General features: G+C 38.8%; 1 protein-coding gene across 1 annotated transcript in view; it reads left to right on the top strand.

The window, feature by feature from the left end:
- Positions 1-636: 636 nt before the first annotated feature.
- Positions 637-11,747, top strand: part of Agbl1 (AGBL carboxypeptidase 1) — a 726,904-nt gene continuing 715,793 nt past the window's right edge. Inside the window, exons 1-3 of the mRNA XM_047540786.1 lie at positions 637-703; positions 2,853-2,999; positions 9,125-9,256. Of these exons, the coding sequence (XP_047396742.1) occupies positions 2,876-2,999; positions 9,125-9,256 (256 nt within the window). The 5' untranslated portion in view covers positions 637-703; positions 2,853-2,875. The remainder of the gene's footprint in view (positions 704-2,852; positions 3,000-9,124; positions 9,257-11,747) is intronic.

Below are 11,747 nucleotides of genomic sequence, written 5' to 3'. Positions count from 1 at the left end.
ACCTGTACTAGGTTTTACCTCTGAATTCACTATATAAATTACTCAGGGGACTCAGCAAGTTCTCCTACCCTCTGAACTCAAGAGTTTTCTTCTATGACACAAGGGGTAGGTGTCAAGAATTGTTAGGATCCCTTAGAGGATTACCATACTATGATTTGGTTCTACCCCAGGTTTCTGTTGAGAAAAGAAATATCCATCCATACCTAGCAAGGAAGTATTTGCATCAGAACATTTTTGTGGGTTTCTCTTTTTTCCCCTGTGCCCTGAGTTTAAAAACAATCGAAGTGCACATAATAACAGATCTGTGCTACCTTGGCCTACAAAGCTCCTTTCCTTTGCTGACTCTATGATAACATTAATATTTATTCTTTTGTCTACCTTGCTGATGCTACTACAAGACAAGTTCCTCCAAAGGGGTCCTGAAGACTCAATGTGGAGGCCTAGCTCCTGAAACCCTCATCTCAGTGAGCCTACTTATTATTATTATTTAAAGAGAGCCCCTTGTCCATCTTTTCACAATAAAGTGACTTTCTCAGTGGAAGAAAGCCTAGCCCTGCTTCTTGCCTGTGCATTCCTGACCATGCCACCTCCTTCCTCTTGCATTCCTTATAGAGATGACTATCTGTGTTCTCATTGTAGAGCTCCTCTGACAAGGCATCCATCCTGACCATCCTCCAGGTCCTTGGAGATCTTCTTTCTGTTGGTGAGTATGCCTCCCTTGCATCTAATCGTATGATGGACATGCTGATGCAGTCTTTCCAGTCATCTGTGTGGCTGAGGGGTTGAAGTAGTTCATTTACTCTGAGATAAAGAGTCATCATCCCATGTTTTCTCCTTGGAATAAATTGGGCTGATTGTACTTGGGTTCTACACTCTTTACACTTACCTTACCTTAGGAAAAAATTAGACATTGAATGACTATTCTGGGATTTCTCATAAGGCTAAGGACCTTGTGAGGACCTTGTGGGGACTCTTCTCTGGAAGGGTTACACCTCAGTTGTTCTGTCCCTTTCCTCCCTTTTCTACCTTCCATTGTGGGTCATTTGGAAAGCCAGGTATTGGTGGCTCCCTTACATATGTCAAAGTGGAGAAGGAATGTGGGGTAGGAGCTGGACTTTGAAGTTTGGTAAGCCATTTTAGTTTTCAGAAAAGATGACAGAATTGAGTACTTTGGAATCAACTGAGTTAACTGGAGCATACCTCTATTGGCCAAAGTTTCCACCAAGGTCCTTGGGCATTCAGTTCAAATTCAAATTCAATCAAATTCATTCAATTTGCATTTCTGCATAAGCTAGCTTATAACATCAGACAGAAATACTGCCACAAACAGGTGATACCAAGAATGAATGACATGACAAAGCTAGAGTCTCAAGGGTTCTATCATACATGATCTTTTCATGGGCCATGCTGGTCTTCATTGGTACAACAACTTTCCTTCAGTGTTTTGAGTGACTTTCCCTCTGTAGATAAAGTCACTCCTCTATTGGAATAATGCTATGTTCAATTTACCAGAGGTGTCTGAAACTCTTAGAATGAAACTTGGTGTTCTTCCTCTGGTACAGGTGGTGGTTACTCTCTCCTTTCTTTTCTTTCCCTTCCCTCCCAGCTTCTCCCTCCCCTCCTCCCTTCTCCTATCCTTTCTTTTCCTCTCCTCCCTGCCGCATTATATTTTTTTTCCTTGTAGAGGTTGCTGCTTTTCATTAGGATGAAAATCCAGGGGATCTTTTTTGATAAGGTCTCATCTTGCTGGCCACTTTCGTTGCGTCAACCAAGCCCAGTGCATGTTGATCTAAGAGAATCACAGTACACTTTCCAAGTTACAATGTAATCAATGCTTTTGAGTTTGTCTTTTGGTGGGTTGGGGGAGTTGCCTGCTGAAAACTTCTTAGATAGAAAGACCAATACTTCATTTTTGCTTCAGACTCTTTAAAATTCCCTAGATAGGATGATTGGGCATTTATTTCTAATGTTAGTTAAATTTTGTGTCACTGTGATGAAAATACCCTACAAGAATAACTCAGAGGAGGAAGAGTTTATTTGGGGCTAATGGTTTCAGAGGTCTCAATCCATATACAGCTGACTCCATCACTCTGGGTCCAAAGTAAGGTGGCACATCATGGGGGAAGGGCATGATGGAGGGAATCTGCTCTCCTCATGGCAGCAAGGAAGAAGAGAGGGAGAAAGGGGCTCAGGGATGAACAACCCCTCCAGGGCATGCCCCCAGTGACATACCTCTTCCAACTATGGCCCACAGGTCTACAGTTAGCACCTAGACAGTCCATCCTACCTTGGACTGATTAGGACATATCTCCCATAATCCAATTATTTTTCCTCTGAATATTCCTGCATTTAACAGGAGCTTTTGGGGAATGTTTTTCAAACCATAACATTTCTCAAAAGACTACTCAAGTGGATTCCATATTTTCCTCCCATCAGCTACTGAAGGCCAGTATTAGAAAATTGCTAAACCATCAATAAAATTATTCTAGATGAAAGATCTTCCCAACCCTTGATACTAATGATTCAAATCTACAGCACAAGCATAGGATGATAAGTAAGCCTGCATGCCTATTTATATACATGTCATACATTTGCACACACATCACTGATGATTAAACAGGCTCTGGGAAACTGAATTCTAGGCTCCATTTATTGTCCACTATTGTCCCCTTTCGCACCTTCCTCCCCTGATAGCACAATTTTAACACATGGTACTCTAAGAATTACACAGGTTTGGTTTCTGGGGTGAGATAAACCAACTTTTGTTCTGTTCTAGCTGTTAAGTCTGAGGACTGCTCTAAGAAAATGAGGGTTGTCATTGGTGGCTTATTTTTCTTCTGGTTTCCTCCCAGGTACAGACAGGAGGATTCACTATATGATCAGCAAAGGTGGTAGTGAAGCCCTTCTGCAGACTCTGGTGGACACTGCAAGGACAGCTTCTCCTGACTATGACATTCTCCTGCCTCTCTTCAGACTGCTGGCCAAAGTTGGCTTACGAGGTACCTACACTCCAAGACCCAAGACTGAGAAGGCACTTCGGGAGTTGTTGCCTTGAGTGTAATTTGGGAAGTGTTTGTGGGGAAGCAGCAGAGAGGTCTCAGACCCATTGGTGGTGATGGCCTGGCCAGCTCCACAGGGAAGGCAATTTTTTGTTAACCTAGATGTTCATTAATTCACAGCCTGTGCTTAGGAGAGGCCACAGCAAGCTTGGACCTGGACTAGATAGGGTTTGGATCATATGGAGGAAAAGAGAGGAGTCACTTCAATGTAGTTTGTAATCATTTGAAAAAGTAAATAAAGCATTCTAACAAATTGCAACTTATATGAAAGTCCATTATGTGTGTATTAGTCTCCTAGAGTTTCTGCAATAAATTACCACAAACCGGGTGACATAATGCAGCAGAAATGTATTTTATCATAATTCTAGAGGCTATAAATTCTAAATCAAGATATTGACAGGGTTGGATCCTCCTAGAGGCCCTGAGGGAGAACATGTTCTCAGCTTCCCCCCAGCTTCTGTGGTTGCCAGACTCTTGCAGTGTTTCTTGGCTTGTAGATGCTTCACTCCAGTCTCTGCCTCCATCTTCACATGGCATTCTCCGTGTGCCCTCTCCTTTTCATATAGGGACATCAGTAGTTAGACTTAAGGCCCATTCTATTCTATGGACCTCATCTGAAATCTACAAAAATCCTAACTAAATTTACAAAGACTCTAATTCCAAATAAAAGGTTTAGGGTAGATGTGAATATTTGGGTGAGACTATTCATTCAACCCAGTATAAAAGTTACATAGAAGTAGAAAATCTCTAGTTTAGAGGAAGTGAAGCCCCAGAGTGCTTTCTACTTATGCTCCATGGTCATTTCTCTTCTCCCATGGAAGATTCCAGAAACCTGGGCTTTCTTGAAAACCCAGGTGTTCAGAAATCAGACAAACATTTCAAACTACTCATGATAGTTAAGTGTAAATTGTGCATTGAGTTTCACACAGATCACAATTGAGAAGCTCAGACCCTCTACAAAGCAGACATTTGATATCCACAGCTATTTAGCTATAGGTGAGGGCTCTGGGACACCCTTTTCCTTCAATGTTTGGATCTCTATTTAGAGTCCGTTCAATGTTCCATTGATAAGGACTAAGAAATGAGAATCAGGTGACATCTGTTTAAGCATGCTTAAGATAAAACAAATAAAATGCACTTGGTGAATATTCAATAGTTAGTTACTACATCCTCTCAGGGCCAGGTGCTGTTCTAGGCACTGGGGGAACCAGAGTGACCAAGGCAGTCAAGGAACCTACTCTCACACAGCTTCCATTCCAAGTGGGGCAGGCCAGCAAGTCAACAAATAATTAACAGGATGGTAGCAGACTGTGATGAATGCCTTAAGGAAAAGAAGGAGTGATGCTACTCTAAGATGGCATGGTCAGGGAGAGGTGACATTTGAGCTGAAACTTGAAGAACGAGAGGAAGTCAGCAAAGCTGAGTGGGCCAAGAGAACTCTAGGAAAAGAATGTAGAGACCTGATATACAGCCCGGTCATAAACAGTATAAGCTGGGAAGTCAGGTCTGGGTTTCAGGTCTGGGTTTCAATTCTGGCCCTGACACTTTCTAGCTGTGTGATCTTGGGCAATTTGCTTATGCTTTCTGAACCATTGTGTCCTTTTGTATAAAATGGAAGTATAGCATTCAATTCTAGAGTTGATATGAAGATTGAATGAGGTATTATATATGACATGCTTAGCATGTGGAGCCTGGGGGCTGAGAAACAAGAGTCATATAGATTTCGTAGGAGAAAAGGAGATGAGAGATTCACCAGGACAGTGATTTCCTACTTATTGATCTTGAAATGCCTTTGTAATAATTATGCCACTGCAGCCTCTGCCATCAAGGGTTGCAGTCCTTGACATTGATGCTCAAGTTGCTGTGGGCAGGCCTGAACAGAAAAGAAATGCATTTGGTTGCTTATGAGCAGAGCAGCATAGATAGTTCTTTTCTGATGGAGGGAATGGGTCTTGTAAGTTTAGTTATAATCTCTGCTGGCGTCTTTTGGCCCAGAGTTAAAATTGGTAAAGCCAGGTTGAGGGTATCGTCTCTGTTTTACTCATTTCCACCTACAAAAATTAAAATTTTTTTTTTTTTGGTACCAGGGATTGAGCATAGTTGCACTTAACCACCACTAAGTCACATTCCCAATATTTTATTTTTTATTTTGAGACACCACACCCAGCTGTGAAGGATTTTTTAAAGTAAAATTTATTGGGTGTATTTGAGGTTTATGGCATAAGATATGTATATATATATATATATATAATATGTATATATCTATGTATACAGTAAGATCATGATTATAGTGAAGTAGATTAACATGTCTATCATCTCACATAGTTACTTTTTTGTGACAATAGCATTAAAATCTACTTATTTAACAGAAAGTCTCTGATACGTTGTGATTTTTGTTAACTTTGGTCCTCATGTTATACATTAGATCTCTGAACCTGTTCATCCTACACATTTTTTTTAATCATGTCACCTGCACCTTATTTCCTTTCCTCCACTCCCACTGGTGGTGAATGCTATTTCATTCTCTATCTCTGTATATTCGTGTTACCACATCAGCTCGCAAGGATGGTTATTACCAAAAAGAGAAGTGATAACAAATGTTGGTGAAGATGGAAGAAAAGAGAATCCTGCACATGGTTAGTGGGAATTTAGATTGGTACAGTCACTGTGAACATCCCTAAAGGAATTAAATACAGAACCATATGACCCAGCAATCCCTCCTCTGGGCATATATCTCAAGAAGGTGAAATCACCAATTTGTGAAGGTATCTGCATTCCCAAGTTCATTGTAGCATTATTCACAATAGCTGAGATGTGGAAATAACCTAAGTGTTCAGCAATGAACGAATGGATACACAAAATGTAGCACATATGCACAATGGAATATTATTCAACCTTACAAAGAACGGAATCCTGTCATTCATTTACCACAACATGGATGGACTTAGAGGATATTAGGCTAAATGAAATAAGCCAAACACAGAAAGGAAACTATTGCAATGAATCTGATAGGGATACATTTCTGAAAAACAAACAAATAAAACCAAGCAAACAAAAAACAACAAACCAGGATGATTTGGGCATCATGCTTTGGACAGTATACAAATAAATGTGACTGGATACACAGTCACATGGTATCAAGTGGAAGGAAGGAACATAGAATAAAAGGTGCTTTCTCTTACTTTTAATGCTTATCTTTTAATTAAGAAGATAGTAATAACTTACCTGCAACATTAGACATCAGGTTATTTGGAGAAATCATTTAGAGATGTTTGATGGGAAATTTTTATTTTCTTAAAATATGTTTTGACTTTTCATTATGAAAATTTTGTCACATAGAAAAATGACCTCTTACCAGACTACAACTACGATCTCATCATTATTAACATTTTGCCATATTTCCTACACCCATTTATTTGAAATAGTTTAAGGAAAGTGATCCAAAGTTCTTTTGAGTTATTTGAAAAGAGACATTTTACTGCATAACCACAAGATCATTATTACACATTTAATAAATCAATGATACATGCATAATGTATAATTATTCCAATTTCTCCAAATATTTCCAATTCTTTCATACAGACATTCAAAGCAGGATCTAGTCAAAATTCACTCATTGCATTTGAGTGTTGTTTTACTAAGTATTCTTAACTCTAGAATTGTCTTAAAGGGAGAAATTGATGCTCAATTGAACTTGGGTTCATGTTTGAGGACAACCAGAAACATCTTCAGAAGTAATGGCTTGAAAGTCATACAACCCCCCAATGTGTCATGTGAATATGTGTACCCAGAATTAACTCTTTGATTCATTTGGTTCCAATGGGGACATTTTGCAGAAGTTTTTTTTTTTTTCTTTTTTTTTTAATTCTTTTTTTTTTTATTATTGTACACAAATGGGATACATGTTGTTTCTCTGTTTGTACATGGCATAAAGGCATACCATTTGTGTAATCATAAATTTACATAGGGTAATGTTTGATTCATTCTGTTATTTTTTTCCCTTCCCCCCACCCCTCCCACCCCTCTTTTCCCTCTATACAGTCCTTCCTTCCTCCATTCTTGCCCCCCTCCCTAAACCTAACTCTAACCCTAACACTAACTCTTCCCACCTCCCATTATGTGTCCTCATCCACTTATTAGCGATATCATTCTTCCTTTGGTTTTTTGAGATTGGTTTATCTCACTTAGCATGATATTCTCCAGTTTCATCCATTTGCCTGCAAATGCCATAATTTTATCATTCTTTATGGCAGAGTAATATTCCATTGTATATATATACCACAGTTTCTTTATCCATTCATCAATTGAAGGACATCTAGGTTGGTTCCACAATCTGGCTATTGTGAACTGAGCAGCTATGAATATTGATGTGGCTGTATCTCTGTAATATGCTGATTTTAAGTCCTTTGGGTATAGGCCAAGGAGTGGGATAGCTGGGTCAAATGGTGGTTCCATTCCAAGTTTTCTAAGGAGTCTCCATACTGCTTTCCAGAGTGGCTGCACTAATTTGCAGCCCCACCAGCAATGTATGAGTGTACCTTTCTCCCCACATCCTTGCCAACACCTGTTGTTGCTTGTATTCTTGATAATCGCCATTCAAATTGGGGTGAGATGGAATCTTAGGGTGGTTTTGATTTGCATTTCTCTTATTTCAAGAGATGTTGAACATTTTTCCATATGTTTGTTGATTGCTTGTAGATCTTCTTCTGTGAAGTGTCTATCCATTTCCTTAGCCCATTTGTCGATTGGATTACTTGCATTCTTGGTATAGAGTTTTTTGAGTTCTTTATAGATTCTGGAGATTAGTGCTCTATCTGAAGTATGATTGGCAAAGATTTTCTCCCACTCTGTAGGCTCTTTCTTCGCATTGCTGATAGTTTCTTTTGCTGAGAGAAAGTTTTTTAGTTTGAATCTATCCCAGTTATTAATTCTTGCTTTTATTTCTTGTGCTATTGGAGTCCTGTTGAGGAAGTCTGGTCCTAAGCCGACATGTTGAAGCTCTGGACCTACTTTTTCTTCTATAAGATGCAGGGTCTCTGGTCTGATTCCGAGATCCTTAATCCATTTTGAGTTTAGTTTTGTGCATGGTGAGAGATATGGGTTTAGTTTCATTCTGTTGCATATGGATTTCCAATTCTCCCAGCACCATTTGTTGAAGAGGCTATCTTTTCTCCATTGCATATTTTTGGCCCCTTTGTCTAGTATGAGAAAATTGTATTTATTTGGGTTTGTGTCCGTGTCCTCTATTCTGTCCTTGAAACTCTAGCCAGAGCAATTAGACAGACCAAAGAAATTAAAGGGATATGAATAGGCAAAGAAGAACTCAAACTATCCCTATTTGCTGATGATATGATTGTATACTTAGAGGAACCAGGAAATTCCACCAGAAAACTTTTAGATCTCATAAGTGAATTCAGTAAAGTAGCGGGATATAAGATCAATGCACATAAATCTAAGGCATTTCTATACATGAGCGATGAATCTTCAGAAAGAGAAATTAGGAAAACTACCCCATTCAATATAGCTTCGATAAAAATAAAATACTTGGGAATCAATCTCACAAAAGAGGTGAAAGACCTCTACAATGAGAACTACAGAACACTAAAGAAAGAAATTAAAGAAAACCTTAGAAGATGGAAAGATCTCCCATGTTCTTGGATAGGCAGAATTAATATTGTCAAAATGGCCATACTACCAAAAGTGCTATACAGATTCAATGCAATTCCAATTAAAATCCCAATGATGTTCCTTACAGAAATAGAGCAAGCAATTATGAAATTCATCTGGAAGAATAAAAAACCCAGAATAGCTAAAGCAATCCTTGGCAGAAAGAGTGAAGCAGGGGGTATTGCAATACCAGATCTTCAACTCTACTACAAAGCAATAGTAACAAAAACGGCATGGTATTGGTACCAAAATAGAAGTTTTTAAACTAGATCTGAAAAGTGTCTTTGACTATGATTATCTTCCTCTTTCCACCATCTTTCCTTTCTCTGCCCTACACATTGTACAATTTTCAGAATCAGTATGAAATGCAACTAAGAGAGATTGATTTGTGTTCCTAGATAAAAAGTTTGGACAGAAGGCACTGGAATTGGAAGCACTTGATGTGACATTGATTTTGACCAGGAAAAACCTGTCCCATAGCCACAACCTCCTGCACTGTCTCTGGGTTCTGCGTGTGTTCGCTTCCAGTGGTAAGTGACTCTGCTCTGGACCTATAGGATTGCTTTCAGAACTCTGCTGGGATACCTGGGAACCATGTGGGGGATCTAGTGGGGATGTGGGGAATATATTTTATCCCAACCAGATAAATAAAGGAGTCAGGTGATTCAAAGGCTGTGGAGGAGAGAAGTTATTTCTTCATCTCCTCCTTAGCCAGGTACAAATATTCCTGGAGATAGCCTTTTATATTGGTTTTCCTTGAGAGTCACACATTTATTATAACATTCTAGAATTCTCTATGGTAGGAGAAAGGCAGAATTTCTTCAGTTTTTATCATATCCAAGACACATGACAGGTGTTACTTCTGCCAAGAATGACCTTCCCACCACAAATCTCCTTACTGAATTCCTGAAGTTACTCATTGATTACCGGTTTCTGTTTGTTTTAATCTCATGATCTTTCTCACAAAGTGGATAGATCCAGGCATGTGAGCTGATACTTATTTGTCATCTTCTGATTTGGATTATTTCTAATTATTATAACCATCCTGTACTTAGACCCATAATTTTATATCTAAGAAAAAAATAAGTTTGGAAGAGTGCAATAATTGCTTGAATTCATACAGATAATAAGTCATGAGGGCTGAGTTTCTAACTCCAAAACTCATGTTGATTCTACTCCATATGGACACATTTTTATTAATAGATTAGATGATATGCCTCCTATTTCATGTATAATGAGTGCAGACTTCTATTTCTCCTTCCTGAGCTCCCTTCCTGTAGAATGAAAGTGACAATTATTTAAATGTAATACACTCTGTAAGGGAAAGAATGTGGGGCTCAAAGCCAGAAGGACCTGAATTTGACTCTGATTCTATTTCTTATGAGTAATGTAACATGGGTACTTAACCTGTTTAACCTTGGTTTCTTCCTTTGTAAAATTGTAGCAGCAATAATTATTAGTATTAATCTGCTAGGTCTGCTACAGCAAAATACCCACAGTGTACATTGCTTAAACAACAGAAATTAACTTTTTCCTAGAGTGGAAGGCTGGAAGTCTTAGATCATGATGTTGCAGGTTTGGTTTCTTCTGAGGCCTCCCTCCTAAGTCTAACGACAATGACAATGACTGCTTTCTCCCTGTGTCTTTGAATGGCCTTTTCTCTGTGCTTGGGCATCCTTGGTATCTTGTTACCTGTTAAATTTTTCTCTACTTATAAGGACACAGTCAGATTAGATTATGGCCTGCCCTAATGACCTCTCAGGTAATGGGGATTAGGGGTTCAACACATGAATGTTGGGGAACACATTTCAGCCCATAGCAGAGCTCACAGATTTGGTAAAAGGAATAAATAATACTCATGGAATGATGTTATATAATGGGGGTGGGGAGTGAGAGAAGAATGGAGAAACTTTCGATTACATAGAGGGAAATGAGAGGGAGGTGGGGTATAAAAAATGGTGGAATGAGACAGACATCACTACCCTATGTACATGTATGATTACACAAATGGTATGAATCTACATGGTGCACAACCATAGAAATGAAGTGATGTACCCCATTTGTGTACAATGAATCAAAATGCAGTCTGAAAAAACAAAAAAAAATCAAAAAAATAATACTCATGGGTATAACTGTCACACAGCAGATGCACAAGTGTTAGTTTCTCTTTCCTGTTCTATTTTTTTTTTCTAATCTTTTGAAATAATAGGAGTACACATGAAGGGAGTAAATAATAAATAGTACTTTTTCTAGCAATCCAAAGAACTATAAAATAATTTTCATTGGTGAATTCTGTTAATAAGGATTGAAGATTTATAAGGAGAAAGTCCTTCAGGTTCTTGATTCCTTGTTTATAGACAGATGTATCCTCACCCATTGAATACATATTGACTAGAAAATCAGAGAACATTTGGGAGAAGCTGAATGGATATGCTCAAACCCACATCTAATAAAGGGAAAGAGGAGCTGTGGCTCTGTTTAAAGGAAAACTCTCATTACTGAGTAGCCAAAAGGCATGCCAGCCCCTTTTGGAGCTTGCCAGCAGCACAAGATTTGAAGAATCTCATGATTTCCTAAGGAATAATTAGGCTGAATGGCTTGCCTTCCTTAGTATCTATAATAACTATGGATATCTAGAAAAATACCTTCAGCTGGAGCTGTGAGAAATCTTGGGATTTGCTGTGGGTGTGAGGAGGTGGCCACTTGGCTCATGTTCCAAGCCTACATTTTTTTATACCAATTTACTGTTTCATAAGATATTAAAAAATTTTACTGTCACTATCTATTGACTTTACTGATGAGCTGTAAACAGAGTTCAAGAAGTCTGTGGAGTACTCTCTGAAGAATTGTTAGCTACTGCTGATATTCCAGCAAGCTTTCTAAACAGCTCCTATCTTTAGAGGAGTTGGTTGGAACCATAATTGTTCTATAAAAGCCAGTGAAGTTCCCAGATGACCAATAGGGATGTCAATAGAGCTCCAGAGACACAACCTTCCACAGGCATCCAGAGAGGGTGAATCC

This window comes from Sciurus carolinensis, chromosome 2, assembly GCF_902686445.1.
Source record: "Sciurus carolinensis chromosome 2, mSciCar1.2, whole genome shotgun sequence".
Lineage (NCBI taxonomy): Eukaryota > Metazoa > Chordata > Mammalia > Rodentia > Sciuridae > Sciurus > Sciurus carolinensis.
Note: the sequence above shows the minus strand (reverse complement) of the source record. Positions and strands in the feature narration are given on the sequence as shown.